Genomic DNA, 24,659 nt, shown 5'->3' with positions numbered 1-24,659 from the left:
CTTATTGGAAAGTGGTTTGAGGGGGGAGGGGGACATAAGCTGGCAGGGGGCAGGGGTGACTCATCTGGCTAGATGGTAGAGATGAGTTATAAGTCCAAGTGCCACATATGAAGGCTTTCACTCTCCCTTGTGTTTAGTGCTCTCCTCCCCCATGACTTATGCACTTCTAGGTAGGTCCAAGCTTTGAACTTTTCAGGAGTTCTGTGGTAGGTCAGTTCCTTTCCCATCGAACTTTTCCTCTGCAGGTACTTAGCAAGGTGGAGGAGGTTACCTACCACCTTAAGTCATTTACCATTTCTCAAACCACATTTTGTTTTCAAAAAACTTGTTAAAATCTCTTGTTCACACTTGTATCCGTTAGGACGCTTTAGATGCAAGTAGCAGAAAACCTAAACTGCCAAGGGCTTAACTAATTAGGAAATTTCTTATCTCCTATAGCAAGAAGTCCAGACTGGAAGGGGCACGAGGCCCTAAAGGTCAAGAATTGGCCCTTCTTCTCTGCCCTTCTCTTATTCCACCCTCTTCCATGTGACTGTGACTCAAAGTCAGTAGCAGGGTGGCTGCAGCAATTCCAGGCACATCAGGCAGAACAAAGTCCAGTGAAGGAAGAAACCCCATCTTCCTTTTTAAAAATAAGAAAAATCTTTCCAGAAGTTCCCCTAGCCCCAGAAAAGAAAAAAAGGGGACCTCATGCCCTTTTCTGAGCCAACCATTAGCAGGATTAATAAAATATTCTCATTATTGGCTTAGGGGTGAAACGGATGTTGGGAAGAACTTGTCTTATCTCCTCTGCTGAGCACTTTGCTCTTCAGGGCTAATAACCTCTTCTAAGTAAACTGTCATTTCAGTAGGGTTTGGGGAGGAAGGGGATAGACATGGAGATTTGTCTGCTATGTTTCTTTTTGCTTTTGTTATTTTTTACTTTTTGTTGTAATTTTCTCCATCTACAGAAAAGTAGAGAGAATAGTATAGTGAGCGCACATGTGCATACCCATTATCTAGTTTTAACAGTTGTTATAGTCATATCTTGTTCTTCTTGCTTCATCTGTATTTTTACTGATGTATTTTAAAGGCAATTGCAGATATCACATTTCACCTCTAAATTTTTCCAAATGCATCTTTTAAAATATGAAGATATTTTCCTATTATCACACTGAACAAAATCGCACTCACTTTCATCTCCACCAGGTCAGAGAGGTCCTAACATGGTGGAGAAGTCTTCAAAAAGAGCCTATTAGGGTGGTGCAATGGTGGCTCAGTGGCAGAACTCTCGCCTGCCATGCCAGAGACCCAGGTTCGATTCCCAGTGCCTACCCATGCCAAAAAAAAAACAAAGAGCCTGTTAGAGGGTATATATACAGATGAATAACATAAAAAGGACAAAAAAAATAGATAAATCATTTGGGGGTAAAGGGTTAAAAAAATTGGGTAGATTACAATACTAGTGGTCATCAAGAGGGGGGTTAAGGGGTATGGGATGTATCGAGTTTTTCTTTTTTTCTTTTTTCTTTTTATTTCTTTTTCCGGAGTGATGCATATATTCTAAAAATGATCATAGTGATGAATACACAACTATGTGATGATATTGTGAGCCACTGATTGTATACTTTGGATGGACTGTATGGTGTGTGAAGATATCTCAATAAAAAAAACTTTTTTTTAAAAGAGCCTGTTAGAAAGATTGGACAGAATTTAAATATCCATCAATAGAAGATTGTTAAGTAAATTATGATATACCCATACCATGGAATATTAAAAATAATGGTGGACTTCTGTACTTATTGGCATGGAAAGATTTCTATAACATCGCTAAGCTTAAAAGAAAAAGCATGTCTTAAAATAGTATGTACAGTGTGATACAGCTTTTGCTTAAAAATGCATGTGCATGTGTAGGCACAGTAAAGAAGTCTGGAAGGATATAAATCAAAATGTTAACCACTCTACATCCTGGGTGGCCGGATTCGCTATGCTGTTTTCCTTCTTGATATGTTTCAGCATTATCAGAATGGCTTTACAATTTCGGTTTTCAGGTGTGAGCATGAAGTAGTGATGTTGCTCCTTCCAGTGCAGAAGAGGAGGTTTGGGGAAACACCCTGTGGCGATGTGCTCTCTGAACTATAGACTTTTAACATGCAGAGCAGTGGCATTTTTAATTGTATAAATATGGGAAGGTGATAGTCAATAATAAATCGTCATCCAGCATCGTTCTTGTAATGACACTAGGAAAAAACACTGCCCGGGGCTTTGTTTTTAAATGACTGAGCTTTTGGGATCTGGTTTCAGTTCAAGTACTTTTGAGACTTGGAAAAATTTCAAAGCAACCAAGAACCCTGGATGCAAAGAAAAAAAAAGGATACAGGATGAAAATGAGAGAGAAGGGTGACAGATCAACAGTGCTGCTTCATGTGACCTGAAGGTGCAGCTTTCAAGCAAGAAGCAGAAAACCCATTTTTTTAAAGACCCTGAATTTTTTTTTTTTTCCAAAACTTCTTTTTCTGCTCATCTTTGCCATCTCTCTTTGATCAATCATCTGATGAAAGTGGGGAAGTAACAAAAAACTATAGCAACTAACTGTGACTAATCCTTTTCTAGTAACATAGACACTTTTATCAGTTGGTTTTATTTTTGCCTTGTTTTGTTTTTTTAACTGTTCAGAAAGTGTGTAGTGCTGCCTCCTATTGTGACATTGCTTTTTTCTCAGCTTAGCCATAATTGAGATCTGTTGGATCATTTTATACACATGAAATTTAATCATTCTTTCATTCAGAAATATATATCTTCCACACCTACTACTACCCAAGCCTGCCAGGCAATGGCTTAAGTGGCTTGTCAACACTTTAATTGAAACATTCAGCCTTACAAGACACAGTACAACTGCATGTGGCTCAATATTAAGAAAAAGACATAGCTGTGCATTAAGGAACCAGTATGATAACAGTTTCATCAAGTCTCAGTTTAGTAGCAAAGAAAAGTGTTCCAGGACTGTCTTTCCTCATCTCTGATAGTTCGTTGATTGGTTTGAACTTTTTACCTGTTTACCTGCTGATATCCCTGTCTGGTTCACCAGCCCTATATGCATGCACATTTGAAAGGGCTTCCGCTTTCAAGGAGAAGCAGTTAGATGTGGCAAATACAAATTACTTACATACAAATGGGTGAATGGTTGTAACTGAATTCAGAGAAGACTACTTTGATGTTAAATTAACTCTGTCATGTTATGTGTTTTACATTCAGCTTACACAGTTGTGGTTTTCTCTGTTGTGCCTGTAGTCCACCCCTGAGGCAGCAAGCAGGGAAGAAGCTCAGCCCCACCGGATCACTGTAGAGAGCCAACCCCCTCAGCCTTAATTTTTCTCTTGTGCAAATTTGCCATCCACCTGCTCTCCCTGACATCTTGGGAAGATGAACTGGGCTGTCTTCTGAGCTCCATTAAACTGGCTGGATGTGGCCACCTTAGAAAAGTTTATTCAGTCTGTTCTCCTTTCCTGCCCTTAGACCATCATCCGCGAATAGCATCAGTAGCAGCGCATCTTCAAATCACAGTGGCTACACTCCGGAACTCCCCTTGCCTCCCGTTGGAGGTGACCTCTCCAGCCGACTGTCCAGTGATGAAGGGGAGATGGACGGAGCCGACGAATCCGAGAAATTAGACTGTCAGTTCTCCACACACCACCCCAGACCTCTTGCGGTAGGCTGCTTTCTGTTTCCTTCTATGCCATTTTTTGCCCTGTGCTTTGCAGGCATTTTAGCTGATCGTGCCAGACAGCATGCATTCCTAAGGAGACACTGCCAGCCAGTGTGCAACGAAAAGCCTTACTCTGAGGTTGAATGATTGCCTAAGAAATGCCCTTGAAAAATCACAGAAGGAAAGGAAAGGAAAGGGCTACTGGCTGATGCTAATCCTCTAAACACCTGAGTATTTGTGGTCCACCTGGAAGCAGTCGTGCTGGAGAAATGGTGCTTATGTGAGTGCACTGGGGGCTGACCTTCTGGTCTTGCCCATCTAAAAATGGAGCCTGTAGGTTCAAGAATTGGTCTGGCCCACCTGCTCTGGAAACTGTCTAGCTTATACCAGGTGCGGGACCTTGTTGTTTTTCTCCCCTACTGGTTCTAAGCTTTATTCTTATTAGTGTGGCCTAATAGCACGAGAACTGAGAATGTGTGTGTGCATATGTGTGGGTGTGTGTGTGTGTGTACGTATCTGTGTGAAAGAGAGAGGAGAGGAAGGATGGGAAGGAAGGAGAAAGAGTTTAGGGAGGGAGGAAACATTTCATGTCAGTATGATTGCTGATAAACAAAAACGGACTTGCCTTTCCAATTCCTTGAAAGAGTTAACTTTGTTCAGAAGGACATTGAAATTGAGGTGGAAAATACTAGGAGGCATTGGCTAGAAGCTCCTGTCTGCTGTGTAAGTACTTTAGAAGGGACTGCATGGGGCTCCCGCCTTCGAGCTGAATGCAGGGGGGGCTGGAACCTGGGACCCCAAGGCCTACTGGCTCAGTATCATCCTGAACCCTTCAGGCTGAGCTTTTTGTCCCCCTAGACCTCATGAACTGTGGAGGTAAAAACCAATCCTGCCTCAAGATAGAGAGGGCCCCTCCTTCCTTCTCTCCGTGGGATGCATGAAGACCAAATTCACTTCCTTCTTTGTTGTGGCTCACCAGCAGCCTGAGACTTTGCCTCTTGGCTAATACAGAAATAGTCAGGGACTATTTAGGAATGCCTTTGACAGCCAATAATAGAAAGCTTACAGCTTAAACACTATCACTCACATGACAAGAAGTCTAGAGGCAGGTGGCTCCAAGGTTGGTTCAGCATATCCACCACGTTGTGGGGCTGAGGGAAGCATCTCTGCAGCCCTGATGGCCTTTCTTACATGGTCTCTTGTATCTCCTACATCTCCAGTAGTGCATCCTCATCCAACAGCATTCTAAGCAGGACAGAAAGAGACAAACAGAAAGGGGCCATCTTGCAAGATGCCATCTTGTTGGGGAGGGCGGGGGTTCGAAGGAGCAGTCACATAAAAATATATATAAAATATAAAATTCACCATTTTAACCATTTTTAAGAATTCAGTTCAGTGGCATTAATTACTTTTACAATGCTGTGCTACCATCACCACCTTTCATTACTAAAACTTTTCCACCACCCAAAACAGAAACTTTTTACCCATTATGCAATTAATTGCTCCCTTCACCCCTCTCCTTACAGCCCCTGGCAAACTCTAATCTACTTTCTGTCTCTGTGAATATGCCTATTCAAGATATTTCACATAAGTGGAATCACACAATATTTGTCCTTTTGTATCTGGCTTCTTTCACTATGCATAATGTTTGCAAAGCTCATCCATGTATCAGAACTTTATTCCTTTTTTCTGGCTAAACAGCATTCCATTTCACTGTGTGTATATGTTACATTTTTTAATCCATTCAACTATTGATGGACATTGGGGTTGTTTACATCTTTTGGTTATTATGAGTAATGCTGCTATGAATACTGATGCACACGTATCTGTTTGAGTACCTGTTTCCAGGTCCAAGATGCTACATTTCGTTAGGGAAGAAAATCTTCCTATGAAATCCCCATCAGACTTCCTCTTACATCTGCATCAGCCAGAAATGAGTCACATGCCTGCCCCTGGACCAACTAGTGGCAGAGAAGGATGGGATTGCAATGACACAGGATGTAACTAGTCACGATTTATCCCAAGGTCCTGGGAAGGAGACCTAACTTTCCTGCCCACTGTCCACGTCAGATATTAGAACAAAAAAGACAGAGAGAGTTAGGAATGGCTTAGCACTTGACTAGGCTGGCTACCAGTAGGGTCTGCATAGTAGTTAGCCGAGACACCAAAGATCCACAGCTCTGCTAAGGGCTTAACATGCCAACTGGGACAAGCACCTCTCAGGGCCATCTAGCCTCTCATTTGTATTAAAATAGATACATGGGTAGCAAAGACAGAAAGGTGCCCCCAGCTTCCAAGTCTGAAACAGAGATGAGGCTCTTCCAGAAGGCCAGACTGTTGAGTACATCAAGACATTTGTCCAAATTGAAAGACTGCCAGGACACAGTGCTTCAGCTAAGCTCTGGGCATGGTGGAGTTGTGTGCCCTCAGTGTTTGGCTGATTTTTAAATGGAAGGGCCACATATTTGTTCCCTTGCTTTGTCCTTTCTCTTGTGCAGTCGATACACTAAATCAGTTTGTTTTTTTTAATAACAAATGCTCACGCAGTATATCTTTAGCTATTGGGATAAAAGAAGAAATGCTGTCCAGACCTGGAATGGCTCCTGGGCACTGCTAGGGCTAGCTTCCATGATGGAGGATTCCCCTTGTATGTTTCTTTGGTTGGTCAGTTAAAACTTAACATAAAGATGCAGAAAACTGTTTTCCATAAGTGGTACCAGACTTGACATGTGGCAAGATTTTTAACACGAACCCCTCAAAACACAAGCAGAGACAGAACAAAAGGAAGGTCTTGCATTTCCTTCTGAAAACTGTTCCAAAAGGCTGGTTCCAGGAAGGTTTGGGGAATGACTGCCAACCCAGCACTGTCTGGGATGGAGGCCAGCGAGCTTCTGGGAGGCCTGGAGGAAGGAAAAGAAGCTGCATTTGAGTTATAGAGTCATTTGCAGACGTGCCTGAGCTCTAGACCAGCCAAATGTCACCTTCTCACAGCCTGCTTCTTGCATCTCTGTCCATCGGCCTTCTGGTTGTCATAACATCATAATCAAATGGAGTTTATTATAAACATCTGAATACTCATATTTCAGCCATATGTTTTAAATGTGATGGTTTGCTTTAAACATTTTGTGGGAACCTGTCTCCACTCTTTAGCCCCAATCTTACTATCCTCATATGAGGAGGAGGAAGAGGAAGAGAATGGGGTTTCCAGCCTTTACAAATATATAATCTGGTTAGGAACAGAAGGCATTAGCTACAATGTAAAGCAGTCGTGGAATGATTCCAAGGTGGTAGATAACAAAGCATGCAGTAGGGTATGCGGTGGGAGTTCAGAGTGGGAAGAATAATCAGGTGAGGATCATAGGAAATTAGAGTCTTTGCTTAAGGCCCCAAGGAAGGCACAGACTTGGAAATGAAAGGGAGGAGAGGGAACAGCATGAGTGAAAGCTGGAGATGGTTATGTACCCTGGGGTAACCTGAAAGGGCTGATATGGGAAGAAACTGAGGTGGTGACTGGAAAAGGAAGGTGGTGAGCCTAGCTGGAAGTGCAGTGGCTCTGTTGACATCAGAGAGGAAAAGTGTCACCAGTTGGCAAAAGACCTCAAACACCAGAGCAAGCAGTTTCCGTTGCTGCGATGAGAAACAGAGAACCACAGAGTTCCTTGAGAAGATGGATGATATGGTGAGCAGATGGTGCTGAAAAATCACCCTGGCTGCTGGTTACTCTTTTTAACCTAAAATGCTGACTCAGTCCCTGGAGTGGAGAATTCAATCCTCAGTGCCACAGGAAACTGAATGTAGCTCTTGTCAAGTTATAATGTAAGGTTCTGCAGAAAATCTAGAGCTCAAACTCAAACACCACGGAAATATTTTTGGCTTTAACACTATTTGCCTTCTTTATTTCGAGTGAAATTGTGCCCCTGTGTGTTTTTATGCAAATGTTATTTTCTCTGTATGGTTTATATGCGCTTATAAACCTGTAATCAAAATTAAAATATTTTTTTCTCCCTCACAGTTTTGCTCATTTGGGAGTCGCCTCATGGGACGAGGGTACTATGTGTTTGATAGAAGATGGGATCGGTTTCGATTCGCACTAAACTCCATGGTTGAAAAACACTTGAATTCACAGATGTGGAAGTAAGTGAGAGAGCGGGGTTTTTGTGCACTCTAAGATCGAGCTGCCCCCATAATGGTCTGAACCCTAACTTTCTAAATAAATGTCAGAGGTTAGTCTTTCATAGAACAAGATGATTCTTCATAATTAATTCTTAAATGTCAGCTCTTCTTAATGGTTTGCCTACCATTAAGAAACAAATATGAGGTGTTGTCTGTTTTGTCTTCTTTGGAGATTGTTTTTGTGTTGGTATCTTCTAAACTAAATGAAAAAGATATTAGATAAAGTCTGGCTTATTTAACAGTATTAAAGGGCCTTTTATGACTACTAACAACATCTAAGGATATTAAGAATGTACTGCTGTTTGTCATATTAATGCTACATTATCAGTACTAAAAATGTCGTGATGGTTATAGACCAGTTGCGAATTGTTTACGGTCCTGTGGGGGTGAGGGGAAACACACACAGTTGTTAACAGGGCAGATCCTAAACAATGTTGTGAAGTTGGTTAAGTTTGTCTTTGGCCCTTCCCACCTCCCTAGGATCCCCTCCTCACCTCTACTCGTACTTTTTTCTACTCTAAACCCCACCTTATGTTCCTTTTCTCTAAGTTCCTTTGATTCTCTGATCTCTCCCAGTGTACTTACATTTTAATAGGGGTTCATGAAAAGGGGAGAAACCTTCTTGACCTGGTAAAATGCTATTGTGAAGGAACAGACGACCTAGATTCTCTCAGATCCCAGCACAGAAGGAGCTGCCTTTTCCACCACTTGATAAGTAAGGCCAGCCTTCTGGGTACCCCTGCCCTCCACTCCCACAGGTGAGCTCTCAAGATACCATAATCCATCAGAAACATGGATCACTTAAGACTCAGCCCAGATGGTCCAGGAGGGACGCCAGTGAGGGGTGGCTGAGACACCCAATCCTGCCCCAGTGAAGCCATGAGACAAGGAAGTCATTCCTGAGAAATAAGGAGGGTCCTGGGGGTGCGACTAGAGCAGAATTCAAAACACGCTCCTCTCCCAGGCTTCCACTTCTCACCCAGGCATCGATGTTACCTCAGCCCCTTTTCATCACCATAACCAGAGAGCTTCCCGCAGGAGAAGGATGCTCCATTGAGTCTGCATTAAATGCTCATAGCAGGCTTAGGACTAATTGTTGACACTTAACATGAAATAGGAAAGGGCCAAAAGAGAAGCTTATCGTTTCTTCCCATTTAAGTGACTGCCCTGTGTGTCTAATAGGCACCCTTGATAGACCTGTGTCCGTTCGAAACAGCATCAAATTGGCGCAGCCTGTGAAGTTACCTTGTCCTCAGTGATTTGGTGATTTCTCCTTCTGCGCTTGCTCCCCCAAGATGACAGCCAGTCCTGGCGATTCTCGCGGCTCTTTGCTCTCCTGGGTTATGGAAGCGTGAATCCCGGACACTTGGAAGGAATGTGTTGATCTGTATTTCGCTGCCTGGTATCCTGTCAGCTCAAGCTCCATGTTCCTTTCCTCCTCAGGCACAGAAGCCCAAGCCACAGGGCATCAGGTCCCTCCCCCCTTTTCAGGACTTGCCTAACCAATCTGCTGTCACTGAGCAACATTGGGGCTGCCTGGGTGTCAACTCTGGAGAGCGTAGCACCCCGCTGCCCTCTCAGCCTCGCTGCCCAAACCCCAGGCCCCGACGGGCCCGCACCTGGAGGGATGGCAGCCGATGGGGGCATGGAAGACATTAGGAAGAAAAGGAACGGCCAAGACTCTTTTTTCTTTAACAAGCATTTAACTCTGCATCAGGAGACGCCAACACAGTGTTCTCTTTCAGCCAGGTCAGCATCTGGATCTCCGTGCCAGCTGGCAGGGGAGGATGGGCACTGTCAGTAATTTATGCGCACCTCTGGGCTTTTGTCACGGGACTTCCCTAGGCCAGTATGGGCGAAGCTTAAACCGTAGGGCACAGCCCACAGAGCTGAAATTCATTGCTCTTCGGCACCTAGAAAAACACATAAGCTGTGTAGCGTGGCGGGGGAAAGGCTCCCAGGGACAGTGAGCTGTCCACGTGCTCCGTGCCTTGCTTCTCCCCTGCCCTAATACTGCCCCTGGCCCTGCTATCCACTTAGGATTAGTGGGAAGAGGAAGGAAAAGGATAGAAGCGATGGTGAAAAAATAGTACCTATCCCAACCCTGAGTGCCACCCCGTTCAGTTTTAGGACTTCGGCTCTGTTCATCAGCACAAGTTGAAGCATGCATTTATATTATTTAATGGGAAAATTATAAATTGGCTCCTTAAAAGTGAATCCCATTTAAGGGCATTGATTGGGGTCCACTCTAAAATGAGCCATATGGTATTTGTAAATAACTTTTTATGACAAATGATTGCCAAGCCTCTTCCCACATGAATTTCTATCCATCCTCTAGCTGGAAAGGAAAGGAAAGATGGAGCAGGATGCTGGTAGAACCACAGCAAGGCCACAGAGACAGGAGAAAAAGTTTGCTGACTCCTCATACCCTAAGCAGTTCTTCTTGGCCCTGTTGGGAAAGGGGTTGTGCAATGCCAGACAGTTCTAAGGAGTGTTTAGACTCTTCCAGTCTGATTATGTGGGAGTCCTTGCCCAGCATGCCTGGTCCCTGACAATACGGTTATGTTGCTGCCGGAATTCACTTGCTCACCCATCCACCCACCCATTCATCTATTCATTCAGTCACTCATCCATCATTGCAACAAGTATTTATAGAGCCCCTCGTTTAGTACTAACAGGGTCTTTTTCATTCTTTAGGCTTGAGAGAAAGTAAATTCTCAAATGCCATCATGGTCACCGTGAGTTTGGCAACATTTTTCTCACCCCTGGTCTGACATTTCCTAGGATGTTGTGCTTCTCTATTTAAGGATTTCTCCAGATTCCACCCTAAAAGTGGAAGCCATGGGTTCTACTAAAGAGGCAGGCAGAAAAGTTAATCTATAGAGAGAGGAATGCTAGGAGAGGCATTTATTTCTCCAGGGGCTCTTTCCAGGGTTCCCTGGCACCTAATTCTGATGCCAGCTGGGAGGGTGGCCTCCAACGAAGAGAAGGGACTGTGGAAGGGCCCATCTCACACCTTGCTCCAAGCCTTCAGGGATGCAGGACCCAAGCCTGGCCCTGCTTTCAGAAAGGAAAAGCTAGTTCTTAATTGCTGGGCACAGTAAGAATGATTTCCAGGGGGAAAAGGGAGGCGAGAAACAGAAAAGAACCTGTTTGAAAATGTTCACTTGTCTCCCAAGTGGATGCAGAACCAGAAACAAATGGTGACCCCCCAAACCCCTTGTGCCTCCTCCCGGCTCCGAATAGCAGCAACATTGACCAGGAACCGGGAACTGTTTCCAGCACAAGTGAAAGATGGAGATTTCAGGGAGGCCCCAAGAGTGACCTGCCATGGTGCCAGCCTTGATTTGCTCTCAGGCCCTCCCCAATCTCCAGGAAGACTGAAGAAGAAAACAGTGGCTTTCCCCTCCCCTCCCCTCCTCTGTCCTCTCCTGTCCTCTTCCTCTCCATATCCTGCATTTATCTTCAGAACAAACTAGAAGTTTCTGACCCCTTTCTCCTGGCCCAAGAGGTCCGCTGCACTCTCACCCCTTCCTTACACAGGGACAAGAGGACCCGATGAATGCAGCCCACGCCCCATTGTGGTTCCTCTAAGTGAGAGCTGGGAATGGGGCAGAGCAAATAAGAAAAAAAATTAGTTCTGGGTATGGGCAATGTAACATCTTTGTCATTTTTCAAGCCCCTGAGCCTCTGCTGTCCTGCCGCCTCTGTGGCCAGGCTAACAGAAGCCAGCAGCTTATATGGACATGCCTCTCTGCAGACTAAGCCAGAGGCTATAGGCAGAAAATTCTGGCCTGTGAGGAGAAGGTCATTTCCCAGACTACCTCAGCCAAGAGTAGGGTGCAGGGAGTGTGAAGGGGAATAGAAAGCCTTTAGAGGCAGCAAGTAGAGGCTGCAGTGGGGAGAGGGTGAGAGCTCTGGCCTGTATGCAGGTGGCAAAGCCCTGTCCTCACATTTCTTCAAGCCAGGACCTTAATGTGAAGTGACGAGTTCCCATTAAAAGTCACCTTCATCACTGCCAAAAAATATATAGATATATATTTGCTGGGAATTTATATTCTAAGTAACATTTGCCTTTTATTCATGAACCCAAATCAGCTATTATCCAGTAGCCATGCAAGGAGAGTAGGATCGGAAAAACCTGAGAGTGATTCAAAATAGGGTGCTGGATGTTGCAATGGGGTGGGGGTGGGGGGAGCCATAAGGAAGGGCCATAATTCAGATTTTATCATTCCTCAAGGCTTCATTTTCCATAGTCTGGTTCTGCCAGGGTTTTCTCTGTAGCCCTGATGCTCAAACTTAATTGGAGCCTCCTGAGCAATGCCAACCCTATTTCTCACTGTTTCTCTTTCACTTTTCTCTCACATTTAGGAAGATCCCTCCTGCGGCAGATAGCCCCCTGCCCTCGCCAGCAGCCCACATCACCACCCCTGTTCCAGCATCCGTTTTACAGCCTTTCAGCAACCCCAGTGCAGTGTATCTTCCTTCAGCTCCCATCAGCTCGAGACTCACCTCTTCTTACATAATGACATCCGCCATGCTCTCAAACGCAGCTTTTGTGACATCGCCGGACCCGAGCGCCCTCATGTCACACACCACAGCTTTACCTCATGTGGCTGCAACCCTCAGCATCATGGACTCAACCTTCAAGGCCCCATCCGCCGTGTCCCCGATACCAGCTGTCATCCCTTCCCCATCCCACAAGCCATCCAAAACCAAAACCAGCAAATCCTCAAAAGTCAAAGACCTGTCCGCCCGGAGCGATGAGTCTCCAAGTAACAAAAAGAGGAAGCCGCAGTCTTCGACTTCCTCGTCCTCCTCCTCCTCCTCCTCTTCCTCCTCCTCCTCATTGCCCCTGCAGGCCTCCCTCGCGTCTCCATTATCAGGGCCCCACAAAAAGAACTGTGTTTTGAACGCCAGTTCAGCTTTGAACTCCTATCAGGCCGCCCCTTCCTATAACAGTCTGTCTGTGCACAACTCAAACAATGGCGTGAGCCCCCTCAGTGCCAAACTGGAGCCCTCAGGACGGACCTCGCTGCCCGGCGGCCCCGCGGACTCAGGGAGACACGTGGGCGTGGTGGGCGGCAGCGGTGACCCCTGTCCCCTCTCGGTGCCCTCCCTCGCGCTCCACGCAGGGGACCTCTCTTTGGCCTCACACAATGCCGTGTCTTCTCTGCCCCTCTCTTTTGACAAATCAGAAGGAAAAAAGCGTAAGAACTCGAGTACTAGTAGCAAAGCCTGTAAAATCACTAAAATGCCGGGTATGAATAGCGTTCACAAAAAGAACCCGCCCAGCCTTCTCGTGCCGGTGCCCGAGCCGGTTAACAGCGCCTCCTCTCGGCAGGTAAGGGACCCGTGCTCCCAGGGGCTCTCCGGCACCGCCTTCATCGGCTCTGGGGGGGCAGGGGGGAGCCGGGCACCGCCCCTGCTTAGCCACGTGACTCAGGCCGCAACCACCGCTCCTTTCTTTGAGAGCAGTTTACTTAACAAATACTTTGTGTCACTCTTACTGTGTACTAGGGACTGTCCTAAGCCCTTGACAGGGCTTTAATCCTCACAACCACCCAGGGCCGTTGGTACAATTATCACCATTTTAGAGCGGAGGAACCGGAGGCACAGAGAGATTCTGAGCTCCCCACTCCACTTCTGTTTTATGTCTCACGGCACTGACGATGATTCCGTTAAAGAGTTCTGATCCACTGGAATCCCCTGAGGAAGAGCCCGAGGGCCAGGCAGGTTAGATGAGGAGCCTGCGGTCCCACCCCGGGAGAGTGGAGTCTGCCCCTAGATGACTGTCCCTCTCAATTTGCCATGCTGCTGCGCTCCCTGCCCCTCCTAATATGACTCTTTCCTTCTTGTAGAAAAAGTCAAACTGCAGCTCACAGCCACCGGCTAGGAAAGGCTCAATGGCAGTGGGCAAATAGTGCATCCTGTGAGGAAAACTGGGAAAAGGTGGTACAATCAAAAACAAAAGCTCAAGCTCTGTCCCTCAAGCTCTGTCCTCAGGCTGGGGCATACTTTGTAAAGCCCGCAGTCCCACCCCAGATTCTCATCCTGCTTGGGCAGTGAAAGAAAGAGCAGAGATGGGGAGGAGGCCGGCCTGGGGTTCTCAGTGGAACAGAGCCAGCCTGCCCAGGAGCCTCACCCCGGAAGGCAGGCTGTGCTTGGTGTCTAAGGTTTATGACCGTATCTCTAAGTGTGCCAGACCCTAAGCCCAGCCCCATCTGGGGATGAGGAATTTAAAGAGATGGTATGGGAAGCAGCTGTTAAAAAGATGTTTTAATGTTTTGTACCATTGTTAATGAGAATTGTTGAAATCTCACAAAGAGAAAATCTTGAGGAGAATTTACAAATCACAAGTCAACACGTGAGAAGCTGCAAGTTTAGGACTCGAAGGATAGACAAGCCACAAACCAAGGCCAAGCCGAGGGGTGGGAGACATAGGTCCTCTCACTAGGCACAGTCATGTCTGCCATTCTCTTGCCCCAGATCCGTGTGTGGGAAAGGGAGGTTACACCCATAGAGCCCTACCTTGAGACCAAACTGCCGGTCAGTGCCTCCTTGGAGGGCAGAGCCAGGGCTTCCCGAACCTGGGTGAGCACATGAATCACCTGGGGATCTGTTACTGTACAGATTCTTAGCCGGTAGGTCTGGGGTGGGACCTGAGAGTGTGCAGGCTTTCCAGGCAGGGCCGCTGCACTGGTTGGTTGACCACTCTTTGAGTAGCAAGGTTTTAATGCCTCATCCGATTTAGATAAAGTACTAGTGGAAAACACAGGCTCTGTGCCAAGCGCTTTAGATAGATAAACTAATTTAATAATTATCTATTAATACCCCCCACTTTACGGATGAGTAAACTGGGGCACAGGAAGGTTAAGCGATGTACCCAGAGTCACACAGCTATTAAACAGGAGGGTCGGGATTTAAACCCCTTGGCAGTAGATTCCGGGCTCCTAATATTTGTGCCATGAATGGAATATCTCTGAAAAATTAGTGAATGTTGCTTTGTTGATATTTTGGTCTACAGGACCAAATGAAATGTTTTAAACATGATGAATCACCCAACTACCAGCGGTGAAAGGAGCAGTCAAGCCTCCACCAGAGAGTACTCATCAGGAAGGGGGAAAAATGAATTTAACAACTGCCTTAGATCTAGTCAGCATGGGTACCAGGGTGCTTGTCACCAGGCCATTAAGAGAAGGCTCAGCCAGGGTCACCACCAGTGATTTCCAGGGTTAGGAAAAGGCAAAGGCCTTTGGGTCTGGATGGATTCTGTTAGGAGATTGGAAACGGGGGATGGGAGCATGAGGTTGAGAAATCCAACATTCATGTGAGCTTTGGGGACAAATTGGGGATCCATTTAATTGTACCTGAAAGGCACAAAGCCAGAATTTGCCACAAAAGTGTTACGTTGAACAAAAACAGGACTGCAAATATAAGGCAAATGTCTTTATGCAACGACAAGTTAAGGCAGAGGACAGACTGTTTAGAGGCAACAGCTGCCTCTGCAGTAGCAGGTTTTGTCTGAGCCACAAAGAAAGGAAGGCCAGGAGCCCAATGGCCATACCCACTGCTCTTTTCAGTACTGCCCACCTCTGGGACCCATCTCAGGCAAAGCTCGCTGCCTTCCCCTGCCACTCAGCAGGGAAGCCCAGTGCCATCTTGCTCTTTTTCTGAAGAACAGCAGGTGTGAGCTATGTCTCCTGGCAGGAAAAATTGAGCCAGAAAAAGACCCAAGCTTTTGTCCCAGCTCATCCATGGTATTCTGGGCTAGAAACAAGTTGGGCCTGCATCTGAGATTCAAGCTTCTGTGACCCTTTGGCCACAGGTGGAAAACCTGGGTCTCTAATAAGTTAGATACTCCCAGGAGGGATATGGCCTCTAACCAGAAACCTTTGTTCTGTTCCCTGAAACTTGTACTCTCTACACCTGAAGAGGCAAAAGTAGGAGTTCCCCCACCATTCCGCACTCCCTCTGGAGATGAAAGAGGCAGCAGCAAGAAATCCATTTTCTCTACCATTTAAGATGGAAATGCATTTCCAACTCAGCTTGAGGAGAATAACACACATTCCTGGGCAGCCCTTCTCCTTTCCCCTAGAGACATGCCCACAGCCTTTTCTAAGTTGTGTGTCTGAGTACAGCTTCACTGGTGTTTTTCAGGTTGGGAAAAATAGCAGCCTAGCTTTGTCACAACCCAGTCCTTCAAGCATATCGAGCCCAGGACACAACCGACAGGTAAGTTGTTGGGAATGGGGGGAAGTGGTGAGTGGGGGGCAAAAGTTCACAGGGTCATTAGCACAGCTGAAAGAGTGTGGGTATTGGGGTCAGGCCCTGGTCAGTCCCTCAGCCCCAGTTGATGTGGTCAAGAGCATGGCTCCCTGGCTTCCAGTCTTAGGCCTTCTAGTTATTAGCTGTGTGCCCTCGGGCAAGTTACTTAACTTCTCTGTGCTTGTGTTTCCTCTTCTAAAAGGAAATAAAATGGGGATAATAACGGCCCCTAAGTCATATGGGTTTTGTGAGGACTAAATTAGTTTATTCACATAAGGCCTCTAGAAAATGCCTGCCATGCAGTAAACACACGAAAAGTGCTAACTGTTCCTTCGACTACTTCTGTTATTACCAGCTGCGTGATCTTAGGCAGGTGACTTTTCTGAGTCTCAGTTTTTTCATCTGTTAAGTGGCAAAACTGATGCCTACCTCCTAATGTGACTGTGAAAATTAAATGAGGTGATGTTGACTGTCCCATGTCCATGGCAGATTCAGTCAGTGAGCTGTAGGCCCCAGTCAGGATGTGATGGACATTGCAGTAGGAATATTCAGGATAGTCGTAGGCATTTTTATAAGCTTAAAGTGTGAGAGTCGTCAGTGGATAAGTCCAGTAGATAACATGTTTTTCTCCAGGAGAGAGAGAGAGAAAGAGAGAGAGAGAGAGAGAGAGAGAGAGAGAGAGTGTGTGTGTGTGTGTGTGTGTGTGTGTGTCTAGGTAGGGCTGGGAGGCCAGGAAGGTGAGGTTGTACATGTTTACACATGAGTAGAAAAAATTTATGCATAGGGCTGTGTTGTGTTGCGTTAGATGTGCTGCAGAGTCTGCAGGTACCAAATTGCAGTGTATGTGTTTGTCTACATTTTGCCCTTTGTGGTTTCCTCACAAACCTGTTGTAGAGTTTAGGTGACAATGATGGGGAAATAATTTTTGTAGCTCTAGATCATTGACAGAAAAAGTTCCCTCCACCATTTTGAGCCACTATAGTACTTTCCGTTCCTGAGCATGACAGTACATGGTAGGGAAGGGAGGGAGGTCCCTGCAGAGGTGGCTGGTTGCACCTGGAGACAATACTCACCCTTAAAAAGCCTGGTGTGTGCCCACAGTTCCATGTACATCTGCCTGGGAGTCCAAAATGCTGCCATCAGCCTTCACAAATGTCATAATAGTAATAACGACCACTTGTTGGGCCCTCTACACACATCTTTTTATTAAAACCTTTTAAGTACCCTGTGAAGGATGAAACGACTGTCTTTGTTTTATAGGTGAGGATACAGGGCTAAGGTTAAGTAATTTGAACCCAAAGTCTCTATGTTTAACCCAACACTATACTTCACCCCTCAATAATTCGCCATGTCGACTGTAGGTTAGATAGGAAAAGGTGAACTGATAGAGAGAAAAACACAAGGGGAAATGTATTACCACAGTCCTCTGTCCTAAAGAGAAAAGTATCCCATGTACAACCACCCTGTTTGGCCCTGCATTTTCTCTACAGCTAGGGTCTTTGTGGCTACCTCACTCACCTTTATGAAGCACATTACATCCGTCGTCTCACTTGCTCATTGCAGCTGCTGTTTGCCCTATGCAGATGGTGTGATATTAACCTTTTTCTTATAGATGAGAGAACTGAGGCATAGTTTTCCAGAGTTCTCGTGGGCGATCCCAAACGCGTGGTTTTGAAACAAGTTTTTTTTTTCTTTCCTAGAAGACCACAAACAGAACGGGCAGGATAAGGACTCTTCCATAACAAGATTATGAAGCCACTTCCGAACCAGTTCCTGGCCACCTGATCCCAACCCAGGAGGCCTTGACAGGAGGAGGGAGGGAGTGAGCAGTGGGGGAGAGTTGATTTCCTGTGCCCTGCCTGTGGCTCTGGCCTTTCTTCTTTTCTTTAATTGACCAATTTTTAGTTTTGAAGGAAAAGGAAAAGGCAAAACAAACAAACAAACAACAACAAAAAACCCACATGAATTTGAGATTTACAGAAAACAATACCAGTGTTTTGCTTCCATTGTCTTTCCTTTCATTTACCACGAGTTTATACGTTCTTCTAGATCTGGGGTCACCACTCTAGCTTCTCATGCTGCTATTGCACCATCGTTTTGCTCCAGCCACCAAGAGCAGGCATTGCAGAATGTCAGTTCTGAGTTGGCTTGAACTTTTGCACGTGCAGTGTTCCTTTTCTTCTTTGTCCTGTTCCACCCCAGCCCTCCCAGCCCCTCCCACCTGCCATTCGCTGGATCCCCACCGGCCATCTGAAGCAGCCAGCTCTCACCAGCTCCTCTCACGACAGCATGCTGGGGGAGCCCTCTGCTGGGCAGGAGTGCAATGCTATGACAAAATTGAGAAGAGCGGCCATTTACAGTTGTGGTTTACCCAATATCATTCACTGTTCAGCGTGTGCAGCTCAGAAAAGACCTATGGGGTCAGGTTGTGTGATTGCCAGGGGTGGAATGGGCCTGGGAGAGTGGCAGGAAGCAGAGCAAGGGGGATATCTCAAAAGATGGTGGGAGCCAGGTACCTGGGATGGTCTGAGCTTGTTAGGAATCCACTGCATAAACCTCTCCCAAGGCCCAGTGTGCAAGAGCTGAAAGCTAGGCGAGCCAGAGACAGAAGAATCCCTGGGGAAAGGCTGTGACAGGCTGGGAAGCCATTCTGTGGGGAGGCATGTTGTATAGCTGCTGAAAGTTCTCAAGCTGCTCTCCAGTGCTAGGGAAGAAAAAGGAGGAAGAGGAAGGAGAAGTCTCCAAGGGGGAAAGCTCCGTAAGTTACGTGTCAAGCCCCTTGTAAGAATAAATATTGGCATTTCCCACCAATCTCCATGCCCTGGGTGAGAGACCCTGCAGAATCGGCATAGATCAGCTTGCTCTGGGTCATCAGATGTCCCAACTCAGATACAGCCCCCACCAGGAGTGGTAGGGACAAGCCACTGCTTAGTGAAGAACCATTTGGAAGTCCTAGTAGAGAGAAATTTGAGCCATAAAACTGTTCACACTGGAGTTTTGAAAGAAACATCAATATCATTGCTCTAATTAGGGTATCATTACCAGGAAAGGAATCGTGATATAAAACAAGGGTTCTATGCTATTAATCATGTAACTTTGCATAAGACATCCGGCTAATATTATTTAAAATAGCAAAGATCCTAGGAGGATTTGCTTCCTCCTTAAATCAGAAAAATGAATGCCAGTTTTGCAGCTAGGCACAACCCCCACCCCCACCCAGAAGTTTTCCTTTTCTTTACCATCCCCCCCCAACCCAAAGATCAGACTACTGCTAAAGTTTCATCACATGATTGGAATTCTCAAAGACGGGAGGCAAACAGAGTGATTTGCATCAATGGAATTGCACTGACAGTGTTTCTTATAGGATCACTAAATTTTTTAATATAAAATGAAGATTTTTAAACAAATCAGGAGTTATTAGGTACCAGGACATTAGTTCGTATGATTTCATTTTTATTTCTACAGTGTTAAAAGTGCACTTAATATGCTGGCTTATTTTATCTTGGGAAAAAGAGACTGCAAATTGAAGGGAAGATTGTTACTTTTTTCTTTTTTTAAAAAATGGTTAAGGCAGATTTTAAGACTTATAAATGTTTAAGAAATTATAAACAAGGTTAGACCCTTTGAAAAAAGTTTAGAAGATATTCTTAAAGTAAATTTTTATAGTGTTAATTTTGTAATAATTTATGTTTTACTATATTACAGAGCTAACCAGAGTAGGTTCTGAAACAATATGAAACTTAGGAAAGTTTAAGCAATGTTTATATTTTTAAAATGTTCTTTGAATTACGTTTTTATTGTACATTTCTTCAGACTGAAAAGTATGTACATATCTTTGTTATTTTTGCACAATTTTTGTCTTGTTCGAATTTAGAAGTCTGTTGTTTTTTGTAATTTATTTTTAAGTTGTAAAACTTGCAGGAGTAAAAACAAAAAAAAATCTCAGCAACAAAATAACTCTCTGATTTAAAAACTCCTATACTCAAAGAGGGAAAACAAAGGTTGTGAGATAAAGTGGCTGTTTCTGAGAAATAATGTCTCGACAGGGACTCACGGAGCAATTCAATAGGTTTAAACATTTTAGCTCTCAACTTATATCTTGAATTGGAAGCTGGAATAAAGAGGCTCCCCATCAAATGCTGCTCCATGGTGAAAGACTAGCTCTGACCACGGTGGTGACATTTCTGGAAAACTGAGCAAAAAGGGAAAATCCACGGTATTTCTTCCTTCACAATCGACCATAGGTTTACTTTATAATGACGTATTAAAAACTTGCAGCTTGGAAAATGGAATGAAAACAAAAGGTTTTCTTTTGGTTTATTTTAATGGAGGTTAACTGGACCAGCCTATAAAGCATTTTTAGGGTGATAACCTTTGGGTATTTCTGCACAACCCACTCAACCTTCTCTCCCAGCCCCTTGACTGCACACACCCCTACTTGCCTGAAGATCTCATGACTCGGCTCCAACCTTAGAGGCTCAGAAGCTCTGGTTGTTAAGCATAATGCAATGCATAGACCTGTCAGCCATAAAAAAGCGACTTGGATAACTTGTATGCCTTCTTTTGTATCAATGTACCAATTGTAAATAATGCTGATCAACCTTTGTAGAGAATAGTTTATACACCATATTCTATTATTGCTGATTCTCAGTGAACTCTTGTTTTAAAAAGGAAAAAAAGAAAATTTTCTATTTACACCTTATATTTTGTTATGCTGTCGGCCCATGGCACTTTAACAAAACTCTGTGGGTTTTACGTAGCTGGTCAGTCATGGGGTATATTAAATAACTGTTGTTGCACAGACAAGAATTTGCACCTGCTCAATTGTCCTCTCCTACTACCGATTTTAGAACCTTTTCCAGAAGAATTTTGAAGAAAGCATGTCCAATCATTCTAAACAAATGCCACACTTGTGGAGTGGATTTCTTTTCTACGATCCATATTTTGTAACACTAAGTATTTTCCTTCTTTGTCCCACACCTTTATGTACTAGCACTATCAGATAGAACTCATTCCATGCCTGTGATATTGTAAGCAGAATAAATGTCTAAAGTAGGTGTAAATAGTAAATTCTATGGCTTACAGTTTTAAAAAGGAAAGAATAAACATGTATCTATTGATACTGCCGTGGTTCAGCACCAGGCCTGGAGACATTCTCCAGTGAGCGATTGTAATTTTTTTTTTTTTGCTTTTTTTTTTTTTTTTTGTAACATGGCTTTGTAAATAAAATAATTTATATGTTTGTAAAACCAAGTCTTCTGGTTTTTATAAAATTTAGATTTGGGGAGTATTGTGTTTTGTTTTTAATTTTCTTTTGGGTTAAGGTATTATATCAACGAAAGAGCCTTCCTGCTAGAACACAGACTCCACGTGAGAGATAACAGAGTAGAAGGCGTGCATTTGTTTGCCAGCAATGAGTTTGCTGCCCAATGCGCACAGAAGCCGATATCATGACCCTGGGATTTTGAGGAAAGAAAGAAATTTGTTGCAAAGTTGACCGGCAAAGAGATAAGAGGTAAGGCTCAAATCTGTCTTCCCGATCCAAGAACTGAGGAAGGATGGATACAAAGGGAGGTGGGGTTAGTGATGGAATTCAGGTTGTCATATTCTGATTGGGTGTTTGTAGAAATATGCCAGTGGGCTGCATTTTATCTTCTTTTTGAGGGATCCCTCGTGTTTTATTTGCTTTCCATGACTCTTCATCCCTGTAATCTTGGCTCCAAGGAGGGTTTCTGGAGGAAAGGTTGGCAGTAAGTGTGCATGTGTTTGGCTGGGGAGCTTTTACAGGCCGATTAAGTCTGGTCTCTGCCTGTGTCAGGCAGTTTGTGGTTAGGGGATTGTGGTAATTTTTTGGAGAGGGGAAGTTAAGGGAGCTTATGATAAAGGCAGAGAAAGGGAGGACTTTCCATGGTTTCAAATTCATTCAACAAATATTTATGCAGTGCCCTCTCTCTCTGTACCTGGCCTTGAGCTAGGCACTCTGTGCCCAGCCATGAGAAACAGACCCGGTCCCAGCTGCTCTTTGGAAGCAACCCAGTGAGGGAGACAGTAAATAAATAAATACACGGAATTAAATGTATAATTACAGACTGTGGCAAATGCTATGGTGGGAGGAACTGAGTTCTATGAGAGAGAAAATTACAGGAGAAACCAGTGTGGAATGGGGGAGCTCAGGACCTGCTCTTTGGGGAAGTAACCTGAGAGACAGTAAGTCAGGCAGAGAGTGGGGTCGGGAAAGAGTCCTAGGCAGAGATTACCTAGGGTGAGTAAAGCTTGGTAAGTTCTTGGAACCTAAGGAACTTTCATCGTGGAGAGAGGACGGTGTGAGAAACAGACAGAAAGCACAGGCAAGGTCACAAAATGTCTCATAGAGATAGAGGTGGGATTTTTTTTTTTTTTTAGGTACACGTTCCGGGAACCGGACCCGGGTCTCCCGCATGGAAGGCGAGCATTCTACCATGGAACCACCCATGCACCCCTGAGTCGGGATTTTGTACTAAATTCAGTAGGAATTCCTTGAAGGATTTTAAGTAGGAGTATAGCATGATTTGATCTGAGTTTTTAAAAACAGCTTTATTGAGACACATATCATACAGTTCAACCATTTAAAATTCAATGAATTTTAGTGTATTCACAGATAAATATTTAGTATATTCACAATTTCAGAATATTTTCATCACCTCAAAAAGAAATCCCACCTTCACTATTATCCTCTTCTCCCCCATTCTTCATCCCCACCCTCAGCCCAAGCAACTACTAATCTACTTTCCATCCTAGATTTGCCATTTGATCTGTGTCTTAAAAGATCACTCTAGTTGCCGTGGAGAATCAGTTGGAAGCTATAGCAAGAGATCAGGAGAGACAGGAGTGTGTACTCAGTATGGCTACAGTAGATGTAAAAAGAAGTGAATGTTTTTATGACCATGGTAAAGGTAAAATCGGAAACTTATAATACAAAATATAGAGGACTTAGAGATACATGGAAACTAGGAATGGGTGAATGGTTAGCAATGAGGTTGAACTCAAATAGTAAGGGAATAGATAGAAGTGAAGGTGGTTCACTTACAGGTCTATAAGTAATATTACAATATTGAAGGTGAACATAATTGAAAGGGGCTATATAGACCCATGTGTTCCACTGATTAACACTACAAATATAAATAAGTTCTTGCATGAACTATTTCAAAGGTATGATTCTTGTACAAAGAATGTTTAAGTTCAGGGTACAGGGGAAAACTGCTGTTGCATGCTATGGGCTATGTTTAACAAGAAAACAGCAGTACCACAGCGATACCAAGGGTAAATAATGAGAGGAGAGACAAGAATTAAGGGGACATTTAGATTTCTTACTTGGTAAGGATATGTTTATTGGTTACCTTTTTCTTGGAAACAGTGAAATTATCTAAAATTGAGAGTGCTGATGGACTGTGGACTTTGGGCATTAAACATAATGCCTAATGAATGCAGGTGGCTGAAGGATGCACTGACTGAGAAGTAGATTGGAAAATGATGGTGTATACATATGATCAAATATTGTGCTGCTACAAAAAAGGAATGAAGTTGTGAGACATGCAACATTGTGAATGAACCTATGGGACATTTGGTGAGACAAAATAAGCCAGAAACAAAAGAGTAATTAATGTATGGCCTTCTTTAGAAAATGTTATAAGAAAACAGGGGCCTAGATTGTAAGCTCTTATAGCAGTCACAGTGGTAGTTGTTATTTCTGGATTTTTGAGAGGCTGTTTTATGTATGTATAACCTGGTATTTAGAGATAAGAACGAAGCCAATCAGGTCAGGATTAAGGTAATTCAGAATACAGGGGGAAGGAAGACATTATTTGTATTTTAGAACTTCATCTTCTCTTTAAGACTAAAGTAAGAAAGGTTTATTTTGTCCAGCACTTAAATTGTCTGCAGCATATAATCTAACTGAAGCTGTCTGGATAGATCATTTAAACAATCCAAACACAGGGAGCCCAGAATAAAAATGAGGGTTTTAATCCTGCATAGCTTAATATAATGCCTAGATAAATCCTAGAATATATTAAGCAGATAATTAAAGGTATTGGCAGGGTCCCTTGAGGGATGGTAGAAAAGATATGGAACTGTTAAACTTTACCATCAGAGAAACCCCCAATACTGTGTCAAATATTGGCCCAATCCAAAGGCCAAGTGCTTGATCTTGAGGCTTGCTCCTGTGAAGCTTATGTATGTAGTATAGAAGCTTAACTTACCTATAGGTATGCCTAAGAGTTACCTCTGGAGGACCTCTTTTGTTGCTCAGTTGTGGTCTTACTCTCTCTGGGTCCAGTTCTGCAGGTGAAATCATTGCCTTTCCTCCTGCCTGGGGCATGGCATCAGGAGGTAAAGGTCTCCCTGGTGGCATGATAGATGACTCCCAGGGATGAATTTGGCACCGTGGGATCAACAATTCCATCCTGACCAAAAGGGGGAAATGAAGTATAACAAATAAGGTATCAGTGGCTGAGAGAGTTCAAATAGTCTAGAGGCTACTCTAGAGGTCACTCTT

The 24,659-nt window shown here is 44.3% G+C and overlaps 1 protein-coding gene across 10 annotated transcripts in view; it reads left to right on the top strand.

Annotated features, from left to right (window-relative positions):
- ATXN7L1 (ataxin 7 like 1) overlaps positions 1 to 21,335 on the top strand; it is a 261,992-nt gene extending 240,657 nt beyond the window's left edge. For 8 of the 10 annotated variants that reach the window (XM_077162908.1, XM_077162831.1, XM_077162961.1 and 5 more), the window contains 6 exons: positions 3,496 to 3,688; positions 7,698 to 7,819; positions 9,302 to 9,607; positions 12,230 to 13,202; positions 16,019 to 16,093; positions 17,827 to 21,335. In XM_077162908.1, the coding sequence (XP_077019023.1) occupies positions 3,496 to 3,688; positions 7,698 to 7,819; positions 9,302 to 9,607; positions 12,230 to 13,202; positions 16,019 to 16,093; positions 17,827 to 17,868 (1,711 nt within the window). In that variant the 3' untranslated portion in view covers positions 17,869 to 21,335. The remainder of the gene's footprint in view (positions 1 to 3,495; positions 3,689 to 7,697; positions 7,820 to 9,301; positions 9,608 to 12,229; positions 13,203 to 16,018; positions 16,094 to 17,826) is intronic. The other 2 variants (XM_077162974.1, XM_077162950.1) reach the window with 1 other exon arrangement.
- The last annotated feature ends 3,324 nt before the right edge of the window (positions 21,336 to 24,659 follow it).

This window comes from Tamandua tetradactyla, chromosome 1, assembly GCF_023851605.1.
Source record: "Tamandua tetradactyla isolate mTamTet1 chromosome 1, mTamTet1.pri, whole genome shotgun sequence".
Classification (NCBI taxonomy): Eukaryota; Metazoa; Chordata; class Mammalia; order Pilosa; family Myrmecophagidae; genus Tamandua; species Tamandua tetradactyla.
Note: the sequence above shows the minus strand (reverse complement) of the source record. Positions and strands in the feature narration are given on the sequence as shown.